The 19,917-nt window shown below is 43.6% G+C and overlaps 1 protein-coding gene across 1 annotated transcript in view; it reads left to right on the forward strand.

Moving 5' to 3' along the window:
• The window catches only part of IMPA2 (inositol monophosphatase 2), a 46,476-nt gene that overhangs the window by 20,494 nt on the left and 6,065 nt on the right, over positions 1 to 19,917 (forward strand). Inside the window, exons 6-7 of the mRNA XM_040432088.1 lie at positions 4,050 to 4,158; positions 11,860 to 12,011. Coding sequence (XP_040288022.1) covers positions 4,050 to 4,158; positions 11,860 to 12,011 — 261 coding nt within the window. The remainder of the gene's footprint in view (positions 1 to 4,049; positions 4,159 to 11,859; positions 12,012 to 19,917) is intronic.

Below are 19,917 nucleotides of genomic sequence, written 5' to 3' on the forward strand. Positions count from 1 at the left end.
GGTACCCGACTGCGTTCCTCGGGTCTGAAGTAACTGTATATACATGCTACACACTGAAGACCTTTAGGAGGGGTCAGAAAGCTAGAAAACATCTAGCCATGTAACAGAGCTCCGCTCCATTGAGAACGTCATCAGGCTAAGGGCTCGTGCTCACATCTCAATCAACAATAGTCGCTCCACCTACAAACCGATTCAGAGCCTCACTCTGTCTCCACTCTTAGACATATATACTTTGTTCGGTCATATCGGTCTTATTCGAACTTGTACGTGCGATTATAAATAATATTCGCTCTTTAGAAGCGTGACTTGCACTTTTCCATCTCTTTATTCTTTATATACAAACCTAGCTGCAATGCTTCATAATTCTGAGACCGCTGAACGGATTGCTATCCCAAGCTGTGCGATGTTTCGGGGGTCACGCCCCCTTACTCATGCGTGCTTGTGGGATGAAACCAAGCATTTTAAATGCAACCTAATCTCGTCATCAGACACTTGCATATATTCACAAAGTGTTCACTATAAAACATTCATATTGCATTTAAAACCAGTTACTGAGACAGTTTCATAAAAATACCCTAAAATTGCAATTTCATTCAACCCCTTTGGTTTCATTGTATCCATTTTCATAATCCATCTAGTTTCAGATTGTAATAACTTTTGATTATTCTCTACTGGAGTGGTACCTTAAGCCACACAATCAAATACTATCCATTTCAATTCATGCCATTTTTTTGTTTCCTGTAATAACAATGTTGTAACAATGTAGTTTCACTATATTTACTTTCCCTTTTTTCTCCTTTCACCCTGCGCTTCTACATATCGTCGAATAACTAGATTTTTGTACTTACCGTAAAATCTGTTTTCTCTGCTGTTCATTGGGGACACAGGCTTGACCATGGTTATAGCTGTTGCCTCTAGGAGGTTGACACTAAGCACACAAAGTGTAGGCTCCTCCCCTTCAGATATACCCTTCCTACAGGGTATAAGCTAAATCAGTTAGTGCAAAAGCAGTAGGAGAAGCAACAGAAAAAAAATCGCATGTATAAACCCAGAACCACACAGGCTTGAAAAGGCCCCTAAACAAAAGAATGGGTGGAAGGTGTGTCGTAATCCCCCCCCCCCCCCCTCATGATCGTTGTTAACCCCTTTCCAACGGAAAACCTATCACAACGACCAATAGGGGCCACATCAAGTATTATAGGTTGTATATTGCTTTGTGTTAGTCCAAGTAATAAATCATCACCGAACAATTGGTATAAATATACGTTTATTCATGACAACATTTAAAAGTCAATATACATAATGGATACAAGTTATGGTCCATAAAATCCAAGGGGGAACAAATAACAAGTGAGGGGGCAAAAATGCCTGGGAAGGGAAGGCAAACTGGCACTGCAAAGTATATCAATACATTGTATAAAGTACTAACAATAGGGCATATAAAATCTTTCAGTTAGACGTATATATGATATTATAAACAAGTAAAGTGCATAGCCCAAATATAGCAACATCACATGGTAACAGTTAATAAAACAAGCAGACCCCAAGCTACCCACCTTCCAATTGCCCCCACACTTACCCTAAGCGTATCGCCACCAGGCTTTCGTATAAGTACTTTATGCAATTATGTATTGATATACTTTGCAGTGCCAGTTTGCCTTCCCTTCCCAGGCATTTTTGCCCCCTCACTTTGTTCCCCCTTGGATTTTATGGACCATAACTTGTATCCATTATGTATATTGACTTTTAAATGTTGTCATGAATAAACTTCTATTTATACCAATTGTTCGGTGATGACCCTTTCCAACGGAGAGGAAGGAACGAGCGCCCGACGTCTACAACGGAGAGACCAACCACCATCTGAGGGCCCAGGCGAACCTGGGCAGGGAGACGCATGGGCCGATCCAGAGGCTGGGGAGCGGTCCCAGCTGGACAGAACTGCTCGCTGAAGCGTTCTGGTATGGAATTGCGCATAGGGAACTGCTTCGGAGACCATGTGACCCAGAGCATGCATGCAGCGACTTATTGGAACCGGACCTGGCCTTAACAAGGGGAGAATCTGAAGACTGGGAGCGGATAACTTCTCTGGAGGCAAGAACACCTTGGCCTGAAATGTGTCGAGTACCATGCCCGGATAAGTCAACCGCTGCGATGGATGAAGACAAGACTTCTGCCTGTTCAGGATCCATCCGAAGCGCTCCAAGGTGTCGAGAACAATGGTCAGGCTGTCCGCCGTCACCCGGAATGACGGACTCTTTACCAGGATGTCGTCTAAGGGATCGTTACGATCCCCCTGGCCGCCAGAACCTTCGTAAAGACCCTGGGAGCCGTGGCCAGGCCAAACGGAAGGGCTACAAACTGGTAGTGAAATGGACCCTCTGCGAAACGGAGAAACCTCTGACTGATGCAGATGGGCACGTGAAGAAAACTGTTGAGCGCCTTGAGGTCCAGAATGGGACAGACTCTCTCCTCCTTTTTTTTTTTGGGGATCACAAAGAGATTGGAGTAAAACCCCTGAAAACAGTCTTGCGCAGAAACTGGAACAACCGCACCTTGCTGCAGAAAAAAACGGGACTGGGGGCGGTCAGACTTGAAATCCAGCTTATGACCTCCCTCACCCACACATCCTCCTGGAGGGCCCAGGAACTTTAGGAGGGGAGAGTATTGGAATGGGGAGCACTTTCTGGTCAATTTCATTTCCTCCTCTTATATAAATATATACTCTCCTGTCCGGCATCTTCTGCCCCCCTGTGTCCAGTGGGATCACCACCTTTTGGTGTGCGGCCCCTTGGGGAGGGACGCTACACCGGAACAGAGGGGACTTGCTGTGGTGATCCGAATGCTGGCGGGAAACAGAGGCTTTGTAGGAACCTCTGGTCCCCTTTTTGCTTCTGGAGAACTGGAAGGAGCAGGGGTTTTGGGGGACCCCCTGGTCTCCCATCTGAGTGGGAGTGCAGGCAGTTTTAAGGACTGCCTGAAACTCCCGCTGGAAAAAACAAAAAAACTAAAATCGGCAGACCTGCAATGCAGGGAGGTCGGCCTCCTACAGACACTAAGCTAAAACTGATTTAGCCTAGTCCCTGTAGGAAGGATATAGCTGATGAGGGAGGAGCTTACACTGTGTGCTTAGTGTCCGCCTCCTAGCGGCAGCAGCTATACCCAAGGTCAAGCCTGTGTCCCCCAATGATACGGATGAGAAATTAGATTTATGTTCATTTAATCGTACCATTATTTCTTTATTTTTTTTGTCCAATGTACCATAAACAACATGAAAAACGTATGCCATAATTTAAATTTTTTTTATTTTTTTATCAAACATGTAGAAAAATGGTGCATTGGAATCATATATCCTTGCCTTGGATGATTGATATAATCTCCTTTTATGATGGAGTTACAATTTAAACAGGATAAGCACGGGAAGGTCCCTCTTTTTCTAGCAGCTAAAACGTTTTGTCTTTTATTTTTTACTCTAATCACTTTTAATCAACCTTTTCCCTATAGTTTTTTTTTCTCTGCGGTAGGAAAAACTAGGTTTTTCTTTAAATAGTGTCGGGATTGATGACCACAAGACTGCCCCTTGGCAGTGAGATATGTACTCTCTTCGCCTCAAAGACAACACACTTTTTTTATTGAGCTTATGTTCTTCCAAGATTTGCTTTTAATTCTCATAATTACTATACTTCTACAAAAATATATTTTCAGGAAAAACGGCCTGAGAATAGAAATAACTTTTGAAATGACTGATAAGTTAGCTCCCCGACTCTAAGCCTGGATTGGCATGATGCTGACAGTCATGCCTGTTTTTGTATATCTGAATGCTGTTTTAACCAACCACGGTTTTTAGTGGAGTTGTCAGGCAGCTTTTACCTAGCAACCAGTCTGTCTGTATCTATCATGTAACTGATCAGCGACAGATCAGAGTTTGCCTGAAGTTATAGGTCTTCTTCTCTTACTGCCACTTTAAACATATATTTTTTTTTTTATAGAAAAATTCCTTAAATTAATGTTATTTTCTGTAACTTTAACTAAATTTGCTTGTAATTTACCAGGTATCAAGAACTCTCTCGTTTTAACTGAAATTGGTCCTAAACGTGATCCAGCGACTTTAAAATTGTTCTTGGGCAATATGGAGAGATTACTAACCTTTCAAGCCCATGGGTAAGTAGTTGACCAAACAGTACTGTCTTTTAAAATGTCAATAGGCTGCCCAGATTTAACTTGCAATTGTCATGAAATGAGAACACCTACTTAAAGCATACCCATAGTTTCAAGTAAGTGTTAAAATTTGACGGAGACATTCCTGGGAAACCCTTGCTGTGTGTGGGTGAGCATTATCCTGCTGAAAAATGCCAGCTGGAAGCCTTGCCATGATAAACTACACATGTGACCACAGGATGTCCTGCACATATTGCTGAGTTGTTAATGTCCCTCAGATCACTACTAAGGGTGACCGACAGACTCTATGCAGGGGCTCCCCAGATCATCACACCAGCAGTTTGAGCAGTGCGCTGCTCCACAGCAAAGGCAGGATTAAAGTGCTCCTCACAAGGTCTCCTCATCTCGAACCTGACCATTGTTGTATACCAAACCTAACCTCGATTTATCGCTGAAGACTATATGGTTTGTCCATAGCAGTCCAAGTTTCTTGTTCATGATGCTACTGCATACAAAGGCGATGGTGGCTGGTTGTCAATGGCAGGACATATAATGGGTACTATGATAGCAAATTTCTAAGTGCCTGGAAATGGTCTGGGCAGAGTTGTAAGGTGCAATTATATGACTTGTATCTGGCTTTTTTTTTTTTTTCTTTTTTCCAGTTTTCCTGTCTGCAGGCTACTACTGTAGTTTGCAGTTGACCCTGAGCTGGTGGGTGTAGACCAGCTAGTACAGTCCTGATCAAAAGTTTAGGACCACTTGAAAAATGGCAAAAAAAATCATATTTAGCATGGCTGGATCTTAACAAGGTTCCAAGTAGAGATTCAACATGCAACAAGAAGAAATGGGAGTGAGACAAAACATTTTTTGAGCCTTCAATTAATTGAAAACAAATAAACTGAAACAGGCTGTTTTGCAGCTGATCAAAAGTTTAGGACTAAAAGCCCTTGTTGCATGTTGAAGCTCTACTTGGAACCTTGGACGCGCCGGCGCGTCTTCTCGCGAGACGCGAGATTTCGGTCACAGCCGGCCCGCGCATGAGCATCGCGGGCCGGCAAAAGTTCGAGGAGAGTTGCATCAGCAACCTGCCAGCCAATGATCGTCGCTGGCAGGTTGCTGATTTTTAAAAAATCGAATCACAAACCAGATAACAGATCATATTAGTAAATATGATCTGTTATATGGCTTCTCTGCTCCTGTGCTGGTCCTTTTCGTCGGTTGGATCCAGCACAGGAGCAGACTTCACAGTGAGTACACCAAACAGCACACCTTAGCCCCAGATCACCCCCCTGCACCCCAATTAACCCTTTGATCACCCCTTTGATCGCCCCTGTCAATCACTAGTGAAAGGAAAAAAAGTGATCAGTGTAAACTGTCACTTTTTTTTTTTCACTGGTATTGGCTGTTAGGTTTTAGGGATAGTTTAGGCCCCTTGGTTAGGTAGTTAGCGTCAGTTAGCGCCCACCCCACCGCACCGCAGTCACTTTTATTCGCTGATTAGCGTATCGCTAATCAGCATTTGTACTTTTATAGTATCTGTAAGTGATCAAAACTGATCACGGTCAGATCTATAATAGTATTAGTGTCACTTTAGTTCGCCCTCCACCCAAAACGCAGTGTTTGCCCGATCAGGCCTGATCGGTCGCCCACACGTGCGTTCACCCACGCCCGCCCCACCGCAGTGACAAAAAATTATTATTTTTTGATCACTGCACATTCACTTTACACGCACTGCGGCGATAAAAAAATCAGTTTTGATATTTTTTATCAACCGCAGCGGCCTCCGGTACTTCGCTAGCCTCCCCTTTGTAAGACAGGTTTGCTTTTTTTCTTGGGTAGTCTCAGGGAATACCCCTAAATTTAGTAGTCCAAAATGTCAAACAGGGGGTATTCTTCTGAAGAGGCCTACAGGATTCTGACCCAGTCGGATGAGGAGTGGGAACCCTCATCTGACGAATCTAGCGGGTCAGAATATGAACCTGTAGAAAGCAGTGGCTCTCTGACCCAAAGTTCGGACGAGGAGGTTGAGGTCCCTGGCAGCACCAGGCGTACCCGGCCCCGTGTCGCTAGACCACAGGTTACGCAGGATCCGCTTCAAGAGCAGCAGAGTGGGGCTGTCGCTGCCGGATCACGTGGTGAGGCATACACCAGCAGCGCAGCCCTTCCTGGACCTAGTACCAGCACTGCCGTACAACCTGGTGAAGTAGCGAGCACCAGAAGGGCAGTTGAAGCTGGTACGGTGGCACGTGCAGTAGTTACCCCGTCGCAGCCACCGCGCAGACAGGCCCGTAGACCCCCTAGAGTCCCTGAGGTGCTGGCAAACCCTGATTGGCAGTCACCAACTTCAGCCGCACCTGTAGTTCCCCCTTTCACCGCCCAGTCTGGAGTTCGGGTTGAGACGGCTCAAATCGCTTCGGCCCTGGGATTTTTTGAGCTGTTCTTGACTGCGGAGCTCTTGGACTTAGTCGTGGCAGAGACCAACCAATATGCCACACAATTTATAACCGCAAACCCGGAAAGCTATTATGCCCAGCCTTTCCGGTGGAAACCAGTCCAAGTTTCCGAACTTAAAATTTTTCTGGGCCTTCTCCTCAACATGGGCCTGACAAAAAAGCATGAATTGCGGTCATATTGGTCCACGAACCCAATTCATCACATGCCCATGTTCTCTGCTGCTATGTCCAGGACACGATTTGAGACCATCCTGCGTTTTCTGCATTTTAGCGACAACACCACCTCCCGTCCCAGAGGCCACCCAGCTTTTGACCGGCTCCACAAAATTCGGCCCCTCATAGACCATTTCAACCAGAAATTTGCAGATTTGTATACCCCTGAGCAAAACATCTGGGTAGACGAGTCCCTAATACATTTTACCGGGCGCCTTGGCTTCAAACAATACATCCCAAGCAAGCGTGCCCGGTATGGGGTCAAATTGTATAAGCTCTGTGAAAGGGCCACAGGCTATACCCACAAATTTCGGATCGATGAGGGAAAAGATCAGACCCTGGAGCCGGTCGGTTGCCCTGACTACCTGGGGAGCAGTGGGAAGACAGTCTGGGACTTGGTGTCACCCTTATTCGGCAAGGGGTACCATCTTTATGTGGACAATTTTTACACAAGTGTGGCCCTCTTTAGGCATTTGTTTCTAGAACGGATTTGCGCCTGTGGCACCGCGCGAACTAGTCGCGTGGGCTTCCCCCAACGGCTTGTAACCACCCGTCTTGCAAGGGGGGAGAGGGCTGCCTTGTGTAACGAAGAACTGCTCGCGGTGAAATGGAGAGACAAGCGTGACGTTTACATGCTCTCCTCCATTCACGCAGACACGACAATCCAAATTGAAAGGGCAACCCGTGTCATTGAAAAGCCCCTCTCAGTCCACGACTATAATGCGCTCATGGGAGGGGTGGACTTCAATGACCAGATGTTGGCTCCCTATTTAGTTTCCCGCAGAACCAGACGCTGGTATAAGAAGGTGTCTGTATATTTAATTCAATTGGCGCTGTACAATAGTTTTGTTCTCTACAGTAAGGCTGGGAGAACAGGATCCTTCCTCAAATTCCAGGAAGAGATCATCGCGAACCTCCTTTACCCAGGAGGTTCCGTGGCCCCATCCACCAGTGTAGTTAGCCGTCTACACGAGCGACATTTCCCCAGTGTCGTTGCTGGTACCTCAACCCAACCGCCACCCCGAAAAAAATGTCGTGTCTGTAGCAGGAGTGGAATAAGGCGTGACACCCGCTATTTCTGTCCTGACTGCCCTGACCACCCTGCCCTATGCTTAGGTGAGTGTTTCCGGAAGTACCACACACAGGTACACCTAGCATAGGGATTGCATCTCACAGGACAGGCACACAGGGCTATTAGGGCCCTTTTACTCACAGCTGCTGCAAACCTCTCCTTTCACCTGGGATAAAGTGCATAACGTACTTCGCCACATCTTTGGGCGATTTGCGCTTTGCACATTGTCCCATGGGGAAGGAGAGGTTTGTTCTATAAAGGTAAAAAAAACTAAACAAAAAAAAAATTACCGGTAAGTAAAAAAGTTACAAAAGTTAAAAAAAGTTAATATGTTCTGTTCTAAAGTTAATAAAGTTATTGCTTTGCGGCCTGGTTTTTTCTTTTTTGTTTTGTTTTTTTTTACCTTTCAGGTGGACCAACCGATCGACTAGCTGCAGCACTGATGTGCATTCGGACAGAAGCATTGTGCTGCTGTCAGATTACACGCAAGTCGGTGTATGCGGCGCTGCAAGACGAGATTTCTCCTCTGCAGTAAAAGATACGTTTGCCGAGGCATATGAGCTGAGGAGGTGGCGGTGTTCATATACTTTGGCAAACACTTTGTATATATAAAAAAAAAAATCCCGGCAATGATTTATTCATCCACATCGATTGATGTGAATGGAGAAATCGGGTTTGCCAGGGCATACGAGCTAAGTGGGCATGGATGTTGGGCGGAGCTCCTATGTCCTGGCAGACGCCTTTCCCCTCCTTTTTCTTTTTTTGGCAGAGATTTTTTCATCCACATTGATTGATGCGAATGAAGAAATCTGTGCCGTTCATTTTTTTCTTTCAGCCCAGAGGCTGAACGGAAAAAAAAAATCTCATTACCTGTATGCTCAATATAAGGAGAATAGCAGAAACTCCTAATGCTGGGCATACATGTAATGATTGCGGAGACCCTCAAATGCCAGGGCAGTACAAACACCCCACAAATAACACCATTTTGGAAAGAAGACACCCCAAGGTATTCGCTGAGGGGCATATTGAGTCCATGAAAGATTGAAATTTTTGTCCCAAGTTAGCGGAAAGGGAGACTTTGTGAGAAAAAAAAATAAAAAAATCAATTTCCGCTAACTTGTGCCAAAAATTTTTTTTTTCTATGAACTCGCCATGCCCCTCATTGAATACCTTGGGGTGTCTTCTTTCCAAAATGGGGTCACATGTGGGGTATTTATACTGCCCTGGCATTTTAGGGGCCCCAAAGCGTGAGAAGAAGTCTGGTATCCAAATGTCTAAAAATGCCCTCCTAAAAGGAATTTGGGCCCCTTTGCCCACCTAGGCTGCAAAAAAGTGTCACACATGTGGTATCTCCGTATTCAGTAGAAGTTGGTGAATGTGTTTTGGGGTGTCATTTTACATATACCCATGCTGGGTGAGATAAATATCTTGGTCAAATGCCAACTTTGTATAAAAAAATGGGAAAAGTTGTCTTTTGCCAAGATATTTCTCTCACCCAGCATGGGTATATGTAAAATGACACCACAAAACACATTCCCCAACTTCTCCCGAGTACGGCGATACCAGATGTGTGACACTTTTTTGCAGCCTAGGTGGGCAAAGGGGCCCACATTCCAAAGAGCACCTTTCGGATTTCACAGGTCATTTACCTACTTACCACACATTAGGGCCCCTGGAAAATGCCAGGGCAGTATAACTACCCCACAAGTGACCCTATTTTGGAAAGAAGACACCCCAAGGTATTCCGTGAGGGGCATGGCGAGTTCCTAGAATTTTTTTTTTTTTTGTCACAAGTTAGTGGAAAATGATGATTTTTTTTTTTTTTTTTTTTTTTTTCATACAAAGTCTCATATTCCACTAACTTGTGACAAAAAATAAAAACTTCCATGAACTCGCCATGCCCATCAGTGAATACCTTGGGGTCTCTTCTTTCCAAAATGGGGTCACTTGTGGGGTAGTTATACTGCCCTGGCATTCTAGGGGCCCAAATGTGTGGTAAGGAGTTTGAAATCAAATTCTGTAAAAAATGACGAGTGAAATCCGAAAGGTGCTCTTTGGAATATGGGCCCCTTTGCCCACCTAGGCTGCAAAAAAGTGTCACACATCTGGTATCTCCGTACTCAGTAGAAGTTGGGGAATGTGTTTTGGGGTGTCATTTTACATATACCCATGCTGGGTGAGAGAAATATCTTGGCAAAAGACAACTTTTCCCATTTTTTTATACAAAGTTGGCATTTGACCAAGATATTTATCTCACCCAGCATGGGTATATGTAAAAAGACACCCCAAAACACATTCCCCAACTTCTACTGAATAAGGAGATACCAGATGTGTGACACTTTTTTGCAGCCTAGGTGGGCAAAGGGGCCCATATTCCAAAGAGCACCTTTCGGATTTCACTCGTCATTTTTTACAGAATTTGATTTCAAACTCCTTACCACACATTTGGGCCCCTAGAATGCCAGGGCAGTAGAACTACCCCACAAGTGACCCCATTTTGGAAAGAAGAGACCCCAAGGTATTCGCTGATGGGCATAGTGAGTTCATAGAACTTTTTATTTTTTGTCACAAGTTAGTGGAATATGAGACTTTGTAATAAAAAAAAAAAAAAAAAAAAAATCATCATTTTCCGCTAACTTGTGACAAAAAATAAAAAGTTCTATGAACTCACTATGCCCATCAGTGAATACCTTAGGGTGTGTACTTTCCGAAATGGGGTCATTTGTGGGGTGTTTGTACTGTCTGGGCATTGTAGAACCTCAGGAAACATGACAGGTGCTCAGAGTCAGAGCTGCTTCAAAAAGCGGAAATTCACATTTTTGTACCATAGTTTGTAAACGCTATAACTTTTACCCAAACCATTTTTTTTTTACCCAAACATTTTTTTTTTATCAAAGACATGTAGGACAATAAATTTAGAGCAAAATTTATATATGGATCTTGTTTTTTTTGCAAAATTTTACAACTGAAAGTGAAAAATGTCATTTTTTTGCAAAAAAATCGTTAAATTTCGATTAATAACAAAAAAAGTAAAAATGTCAGCAGCAATGAAATACCACCAAATGAAAGCTCTATTAGTGAGAAGAAAAGGAGGCAAAATTCATTTGGGTGGTAAGTTGCATGACCGAGCAATAAATGGTGAAAGTAGTGTAGGTCAGAAGTGTAAAAAGTGGCCTGGTCTTTCAGGGTGTTTAAGCACTGGGGGCTGAGGTGGTTAAGATCCAGCCATGCTAAATATGTTGTGTTTTTTGCCCTTTTTCAAGTGGTCTTAAACTTTTGATCAGGACTGTATCTTGTCTGCCCATAGACTATACATGGAGACAGCAGATTCTGCTCCCGAACGCTCTCGCTCAGTCTCCATTTAGGACATTATAAGTACTAAGCAGTAGAAATGTGACTAAAGCACTTGGGATGCTGAATGGTGTCTGTCTCTCTGGCTGCTTGTTTCTCTCTGCAATTCCTCTTTCCCCCTCCTCTCTCCATAGACTACTATTGGATTATGTAATCTTGGTTTAAGCAAGCTGGATTTATCACAAGTTTCAGAGAGAACATTCATTTAGTAAAGGTTGGCTGTAGGAAATGTCTGATACCTGAAGAATGAACCATATGTTACCTAATTTTTTTATATGTACCTGTACTACTTATGCCGAGCTGTATGAAACTACAGTGACTGTTTGAAAGTTAAACCCTTGATTTATAAATGCACTCCTCACCCATGATACTCAGTCAGCTTCACAGTGAGCCTTCTCATTGTTGGATTGTAAAACAGTGGGCAAGGATTCCTTCATATTGCAATGCCTGAACTGATTGGGTGGTGCGTAGAATGTAGCTTGTGTGGTGACAACTTAATTCTATATACAGAAGGCTTGATATATATTTATTTATTTTATTAATTTGTGCTACTAAAAAGAGCAAATTCTAAAATTGTTCCTATTTTTTATTTTCCCTTTTCTTTTCTGTTCACAGTATTCGAGTGATTGGCAGTGCCACATTAGCCTTGTGCCACATGGCATCAGGGGCTGCTGATGCCTTTTACCAATTTGGACTGCACTGCTGGGATTTGGCAGCAGCCACTGTGATAATTCGGGAAGCTGGAGGCTTTGTGATAGATACATCAGGTAGGTGGTAACTCTTCCTGTAACGCATTTCCTTGCAAGCCAACAGAGTTCAGATGAACGTTTGCCCGCTCGTTAGATAGTTTACCTGCGGCATTCATCAGCCTGTATGAAGATGAATGATTTGGTAAAATAGTTTGTCTCCATCCCATAGTTTGTGTTGTGTTTTGTTGCCCTAAATGATCGGATCATCCAGCAAACTAGAATTTTTTTTCTTTTTAAATGTTTTATTAGATCAACAGTAGTATGCGTATATAATAACCAGACAAAGCAATCCAAGACAAAGCCCTATGTTTCCTACACCAATAAATTAATATTTTCAAGAATATCATACATTTAAATTTTCCAACTTTTCCCCCTCTATTAATCAGATAATTTTTATTAATATTTTTAAACATTATGTATAACAAAAAATAAAATGCAGAAACCTCTCCACCCCTTATACAAAAGTGAAGAAGAGACTACCAACCTAATACCTCTAAACAGACGATAGAACTAGAGAGCTGCGGTGTTCAGATATCCGTTATAAAACAGGTACCAAATCCTACATACACATGAGACATCTTGCATATAAAGAGAAAACAATCATCCATGGACAGGGCCGGTGCAAGGATCTTTGCCAATACAAGCCAAGCTACAAGCCGTGACTGTCTGTGATGCCGGAGTGCTGTCCGCATCTTTTCCGGCCCCACTGAAGTGAATGGGTCCGCATCCGAGCCGCATAAACGACGGCTCGGATGCGGACCCAAACAACGGCCGTAGGCATGAGGCCTTAGTACGATTAGTGATACCACAATGGACACGAATGTATTTTGTTTCCATGTTATTTTATTAATTTAATTTTTTATTTCTTTTTTGCGGATTGGATGAAGACCCATTCATTTCAATGGGTCCGCAAAAAATGAGGACAGCACACCTTGTGCTATCCGCATCCGTAGGTCTGTTGCGTAGCCCCGCAAAAAACTATAGAATATGTCCTATTCTTGTCCGTTTTGCAGACAATAGTAGGCAGTTACAATGGATCCGCAAAACGTCATCCGTTTTTTTGAATGTAGCCTTATATTTATGTATTAAAAAAAATAACTTCAAAAGAAGCTGAAGCGTTTTTTTTTCTCCTTTGCATTGCCACATTTGACCCCCATAACGTGTGTGTGTGTGTGTGTGTGGCTTTGATCACTTTTTATTAAAAAATTTGAATGAAGGTGAAGTAACATAGTAACATAGTAACATAGTACATAAGGCCGAAAAAAGACATTTGTCCATCCAGTTCGGCCTGTCATCCTACAAGTTGATCCAGAGGAAGGCAAAAAAACCCTGTGAGGTAGAAGCCAATTTTCCTCACTTTAGGGGAATAAAAAATTCCTTCCCGACTCCAATCAGGCAATCAGAATAACTCCCTGGATCAACGACCCCTCTCTAGTAGCTATAGCCTGTAATATTATTACACTCCAGAAATACATCCAGGCCCCTCTTGAATTCCTTTATTGTACTCACCATCACCACCTCCTCAGGCAGAGAGTTCCATAGTCTCACTGCTCTTACCGTAAAGAACCCTTTTCTATGTTTGTGTACAAACCTTCTTTCCTCCAAACGCAGAGGATGTCCCCTCGTCACAGTCACAGTCCTGGGGATAAATAGATGATGGGATAGAAATGGTGATGGAAAAAAGACATTGTCCATTTAGATTTTTTATAAAAAATTTTTCTCATTATGACATTCACCATATGGGATAAATACTTTGTATTTTAATAGCATGGGGAGGTGAATTTTTATTTATTTTTTTGACATTTTATTTTTCACTTCTCCCATAGACTTCTGTGAATTACTATTGCAGTCTATGGGAGATTCGCACAGGTTCCTGTGTGCTAATTAGGAACATAGCTGTGGCAGGCTGCAGATCCTAAGGCTGCCACAGACATCGATTGGCTCCCTCGATCTTGGGGCGGACACTGCGAGCACAACTCTCCAGGGGTTTGACAGCTCATATGCCACAGTGACAATTAACCACAGCATCAGTGGTGGTCGTGCTTGCACATTTTAGGGAAAGGCACTAGCCTATCTGCACTCCCACGCTCCTTGTCAACTAAGTGGTAAATCGTACACTAGATAGTTTAAAACTCATTTTATTGAAAAAAAATATAAAGCAAACCTGATTATCTGGTTTTGTTGCATGCATGACTGATTAGCAATGTAAATTACAAGACTGGACAGAAATTGGGTAGCATGGTAAACAATGCATAATCATCTGGATCTATGGAACAGTACTCGGATAAATGATAACCAGAAGACCATTGCATTATTTTATAATTTAGGGTACTTTCACACTAGCGTTGTTTGAATTCGGCCGGATCCGGAAAAACGTGTGAAAACTGATTACATTTTTCGGGTTTAACCCCTTCCCGACCGCTATCTGTCTATATACGTGATAGCTGCACATACCCCGTGCAGCTACCACGTGTATAGACGTCAGGCAGTTCTTTAATCCAAGCGCTGCAAAGCGCTTGGATTAAAGCTTCTTCCCCTGCCCTGCTGCTGTCAGAGTAGTCCCTTGCCAGACCCTGTGCAGACTAACCAATCGGATCGCGGCAGTGTTAAAATGCCGGTTTCAGGCTCTGATCTGCACTCTGCAGATCAGAGCCTGAAATCAGGTAATGTGTAATGAAGCCCCCCCGATCTGTGAGCCCTGCCTCCGATGCGATCTCTACCCCCCCCCATCCATGTATTGTATCCCTGATGCGGTCCCCCCATGCATGCATCAACCCCCAAATGTGCCCCCTCCTGCTGGCCATGCCCCCCCCTTTACAGCGCTTTCCCCTATCTGCCTCCTGCCCCCGATGCGGTCCCCCTGCTTTATTTGATGGCGGCTGTATGCTGACACTCTGCTGTAACCCCTTAGATGCCGCCGTAGCGGCATCCATGGGGTTAATAGAGGGAGGGGCCTCCCTCTCTCAACTATCAGGGCTGCCGCGCTGTGATGGCAACCGGACGCTTTGCAAAAGCGCCCGGTGTTGCCATCTACAGGACATTTGATAGTACTGTACTTTGCAATAAAAGTATAGTACAGCCATCAGCCCCACTGGATCTTCAAGATCCAAGTGGGACTTGATAAAAAAAATATGTGAAAATAATAAAGTAAAAATAAATGTAATTTAAAAAAATTGTCTTTTCCTATAAAAAAATGAAAGAAAAAAAACTACACATTGGGTATCAGTGTCCGTAACGACAGTCTTTATAAATATCACATGATCGACCCTGTACGATAAACACCATAAAAAATAAACTGTCAAAGCAATTTTTGTCACCTTACACCACAAAAAGTGCAACACCGAGCGATCAAAAAGGCGTCTGTCCCACAAAATGGTACCAATAAAAGTCACCTCATCCCGCAAAAAATAGACCCTACATAAGAAAAACGCTCAAAAAATAAAACTATAGCTCTCATAACACGGAGACACTAAAACATCATTTTTTTTATTTCAAATATGCCATTGTGTTAAACTGAAATAAAAGTTTACATATTAGGTATTGGCACGTCCGTAACATGCTTGATAAAAATATCACATGACCTAACCCCTCAGGTGAACACCGTAAAAAATAAACAGTGCCAAAAAGCAATTTTTTTCACCTTACATCACAAAGTACAACACCTAGCGCTCAAAAAGGCATATGCCCCCAAAAATAGTACCAATAAATCTGGCACCTTATCCCCCAGTTTCCAAAATAGGGTCACTTTTTGGGAGTTTCTACTGTAGGGGTGCATCAGGGGGGCTTTAAATGGGACATGGCATCTAAAAACCAGTCCAGCAAAATCTGCCTTCCAAAAACTACGGTGCTCCTTTTGTTTACGACCATATGTGGGATGTTTCTGTAAACCGCAGAATCGGGGTAATAAATATTGAGTTTTGTTTGGCTGTTAACCCTCAATGTGTTAAAGAAAAAAATTTAATAAAATGCAAAATCGGCCAAAAAAGTGAAATTTATTCTCCATTTTCCTTTAACCCCTTAAGGACCCTATTTCACCTTAAGGACTTGGCCATTTTTTGCAAATCTGACCAGTGTCACTTTAAGGCTACATTCACACGTCAGTATTTTTCTACATCCCGATTTTTCGGTCCGTTTTTTTGCGGATCCGTTGTTCCTGAAAATGTTTCCGTATGTCATCCGTTTTTTGCGGATCCGCAAAAAACGGAAACATGTGAAAACTCAAATCCGACAGTATATTCTAACACAGAGGCGTTCCCATGGTGATGGGGACGCTTCTAGTTAGAATATACTGAGAACTGTGTACATGACTGCCCCCTGCTGCCTGGCAGCACCCGATCTCTTACAGGGGGCTGTGATCCGCACAATTATTGTGTGAATCATAGCCCCCTGTGAGAGATCAGGTGCTGCCAGGCAGGAGGGGGCAGACCCCCTCCCTCCCCTGTATTAAATGTGACTAGTGCGGCCCCCCCCCCCTTCTATATTCATTGGTGGCCAGTGCGGATGTGACCAGTGCGGCCCCACCTCTTTCTCCCCCCCCCCCCCCCCCCCATCATTGGTGGCCAGTGCGGATTCCCAGTATTAATAAATGTGCCCAGTGCGGCCTCACCTCCCCCCCCCCATCATTGGTGGCCAGTGCGGATTCCCAGTATTAATAAATGTGCCCAGTGCGGCCTCACCTCTCCCCCCCCCCCCCCCATCATTGGTGGCAGCGGAGAGTTCCGATCGGAGTCCCAGTTTAAATCGCTGGGGCTCCGATCGGTTACCATGGCAGCCAAGACGCTATTGCAGTCTTGGCTGCCATGGTAACTTAGCAATAAATACAAGCATTATACTTACCTGCGACTGCGAGCTGCGATGTGTCCGGCCGGGAGCTCCTCCTACTGGTAAGTGAAAGGTTTGTGCGGCGCATTGCTTTTAGCACAGACCTGTCACTTACCAGTAGGAGGAGCTCCCGGCCGGACACACATCGCAGCTCGCAGTCGCAGGTAAGTATAATGCTTGTATTTATTGCTAAGTAACCATGGCAGCCATGGTAACCGATCGGAGCCCCAGCGATTTAAACTGGGACTCCGATCGGAACTCTCCGCTGCCACCAATGATGGGGGGGGGGGGGGGGGGGGAAGAGGTGAGGCCGCACTGGTCACATTTATTAATACTGGGAATCCGCACTGGCCACCAATGATGGGGGGGAGAGGTGAGGCCGCACTGGTCACATTTAATACTGGGGAGGGAGGGGGGTCTGCCCCCTGCTGCCTGGTAGCCCCTGATCTCTTATAGGGGGCTATGATATGCACAATTAACCCCTCAGGTTAATTGTGCAGATCACAGCCCCCTGTAAGAGATCGGGTGCTGCCAGGCAGCAGGGGACAGTCATGTACACCGTTCTCAGTATATTCTAACTAGAAGCGTCCCCATCACCATGGGAACGCCTCTGTGTTAGAATATACTGTCGGATCTGAGTTTTTCACGAAGTGAAAAATCTGATCTGTAGAAAACTTACTGGGAATCCGCACTGGCCACCAATGAATATAGAGGAAGTGGGGCCGCACTGGTCACATTTAATACTGGGGAGGAAGCCTAATTTCCAGGAACGGAATCCGCATAAAACTAATGACATACGAATGTCTTCCGTTGTTTGCGGATCCATTGACTTTGTATTGGTCCAGGATCCGATTTTTGCGGAAAAGAATAGGACATGTTTTATATTTTTTCGGACATGCGGAACGGAACAACTGAAACGGACAGCACACATTGTGCTGTCCGATTTTTTTTTTTTTTTCCAGGACCCATTGAAAATGAATGGTCCAGATCTGTTCCTGAAAAAACGGAACAGATCAGGAAAGAAAAAACGGACGTGTGAATGGACCCTTAGTGGTGATAACTTTAAAACGCTTTGACTTATCCAGGCCATTCACATATTGTACTTCATGACACTGGTAAAATGAAGTAAAAAACAAAACAAAACATTTTTCCATAAAAAAATGCCAAATTTACCAAATATTTAGAAAAATTTGCAAATTTCAAAGTTTCAGTTTCTCTACTTCTGTAATACATAGTAATACCCCCTAAAATTGTGATGACTTTACATTCCCCATATGTCTACTTCATGTTTGAATTATTTTGGGAATGATATTTTATTTTTTGGGGATGTTACAAGGCTTAGAAGTTTAGAAGCAAATCTTGAAATTTTTCAGAAATTTACAAAAACCCAATTTTTAGGGACCACTACAGCTCTGAAGTCACTTTGCGAGGCTTACATAATAGAAACCACCCAAAAATGACCCCATTCTATAAACTACACCCATCAAGGTATTCAAAACTGATTTTACAAACTTCGTTAACCCTTAAGGCTCCATTCACACGTCCGCAAAATGTGTCCGCATCCGTTCCGCAATTTTGCGGAACGGGTGCGGACCCATTCATTCTCTATGGGGACGGAATGGATGCGGACAGCACACAGTGTGCTGTCTGCAGCCGCAATTGCGGTGCGCGGCCCCGATTTTGGGTCCGCAGCTCCGGAAAAGGATAAAGCATGTCCTATTCTTGTCCGCAGCTTGCGGACAAGAATAGGCATTTCTATGGGGCTGACGGGCTGGTGTGCTGCGGACCCGCAATTTGCGGGTCCGCAACACACCACGGATGTGTGAATGTAGCCTTAGGTGTTGCACAAGAGTTATTGGCAAATGGGGATGAAATTTGAGAATTTCATTTTTTTGCCTAATTTTCCATTTTAACCCATTTTTTCCACTAACAAAGCAAGGGTTAACAGCCAAACAAGACTTTATCTCTATTGCCCTGACTCTGCCATTTACAGAAACACCCCATATGTGGCCGTAAACTCTTGTACAGCCACACAGCGGGGCGTAGAGTGAAAGGTGCGCCGTTTGGTTTTTGGAAGGCAGATTTTTGCTGGACTGGTTTATTTACACTATGTCCCATTTGAAGCCCCCCTGATGCACCCCTAGAGTAGAAACTCCATAAAAGTGACCCCATCAAGGTATTCAAAACTGATTTTACAAACTTTGTTAACCCTTTAGGTGTTGCACAAGATTTCATGGAAAATAGAGATACAATTTCAAAATTTCACTTTTTGGGCAGATATTTCATTTTAATTAATTTTTTTCCAGTTACAAAGCAAGGGTTAACAGCCAAACAAAACTCATTATTTATGGCCCTGATTCTGTAGTTTACAGAAACACCCCATATGTGGTCGTAAACTGCTGTACAGGCACACTGCAGGGCGCAGAAGGAATGGAATGCCATACGGTTTTTGGAAGGCAGATTTTGCTGGACCGGTTTTTTGACACCACGTCCCATTTGAAGCCCCCCTGATGCACCCCTAGAGTAGAAACTCCAAAAAAGTGACCCCATTTTAGAAACTACGGGATAGGGTGGCAGTTTAGTTGGTACTAGTTTATGGTACATATGATTTTTGGTTGCTCTATATTACACTTTTTGTGCGGCAAGGTAACAAGAAATAGCTTATTTGGCACTTTTTTTATTTTTTTTATTTACAACATTCATCTGAAAGGCTAGATCATGTGGTAATTTTATAGAGCAGGTTGTCACGGATACCTAATATGTATACAATTTTTTTTATTTATGTAAGTTTTACACAATGATTAAATTTTTAAAACAAAAAAAAGTTTGTGTCTCCATTGCCTAAGAGCCATAGTTTTTTTCAGTTTTTGGGCGATTATCTTAAGTAGGGTCTCATTTTTTGCGGGATGAGATGACTGTTTGGCACTATTTTGGGGTGCATTTGACTTTTTGATCGCTTGCTATTACACTTTTAGTGACTTAAGATGACAAAAAAATTGCTTTTTTTACACCTTTTTTATTTTTTTACGGTGGTCACCTGAGGGGTTAGCTCATGTGATATTTTTATAGAGCCGGTCGATACGGACGCGGCGATACCTAATAT

The sequence above is a fragment of the Bufo bufo genome, chromosome 5 (genome assembly GCF_905171765.1).
Source record: "Bufo bufo chromosome 5, aBufBuf1.1, whole genome shotgun sequence".
NCBI lineage: Eukaryota > Metazoa > Chordata > Amphibia > Anura > Bufonidae > Bufo > Bufo bufo.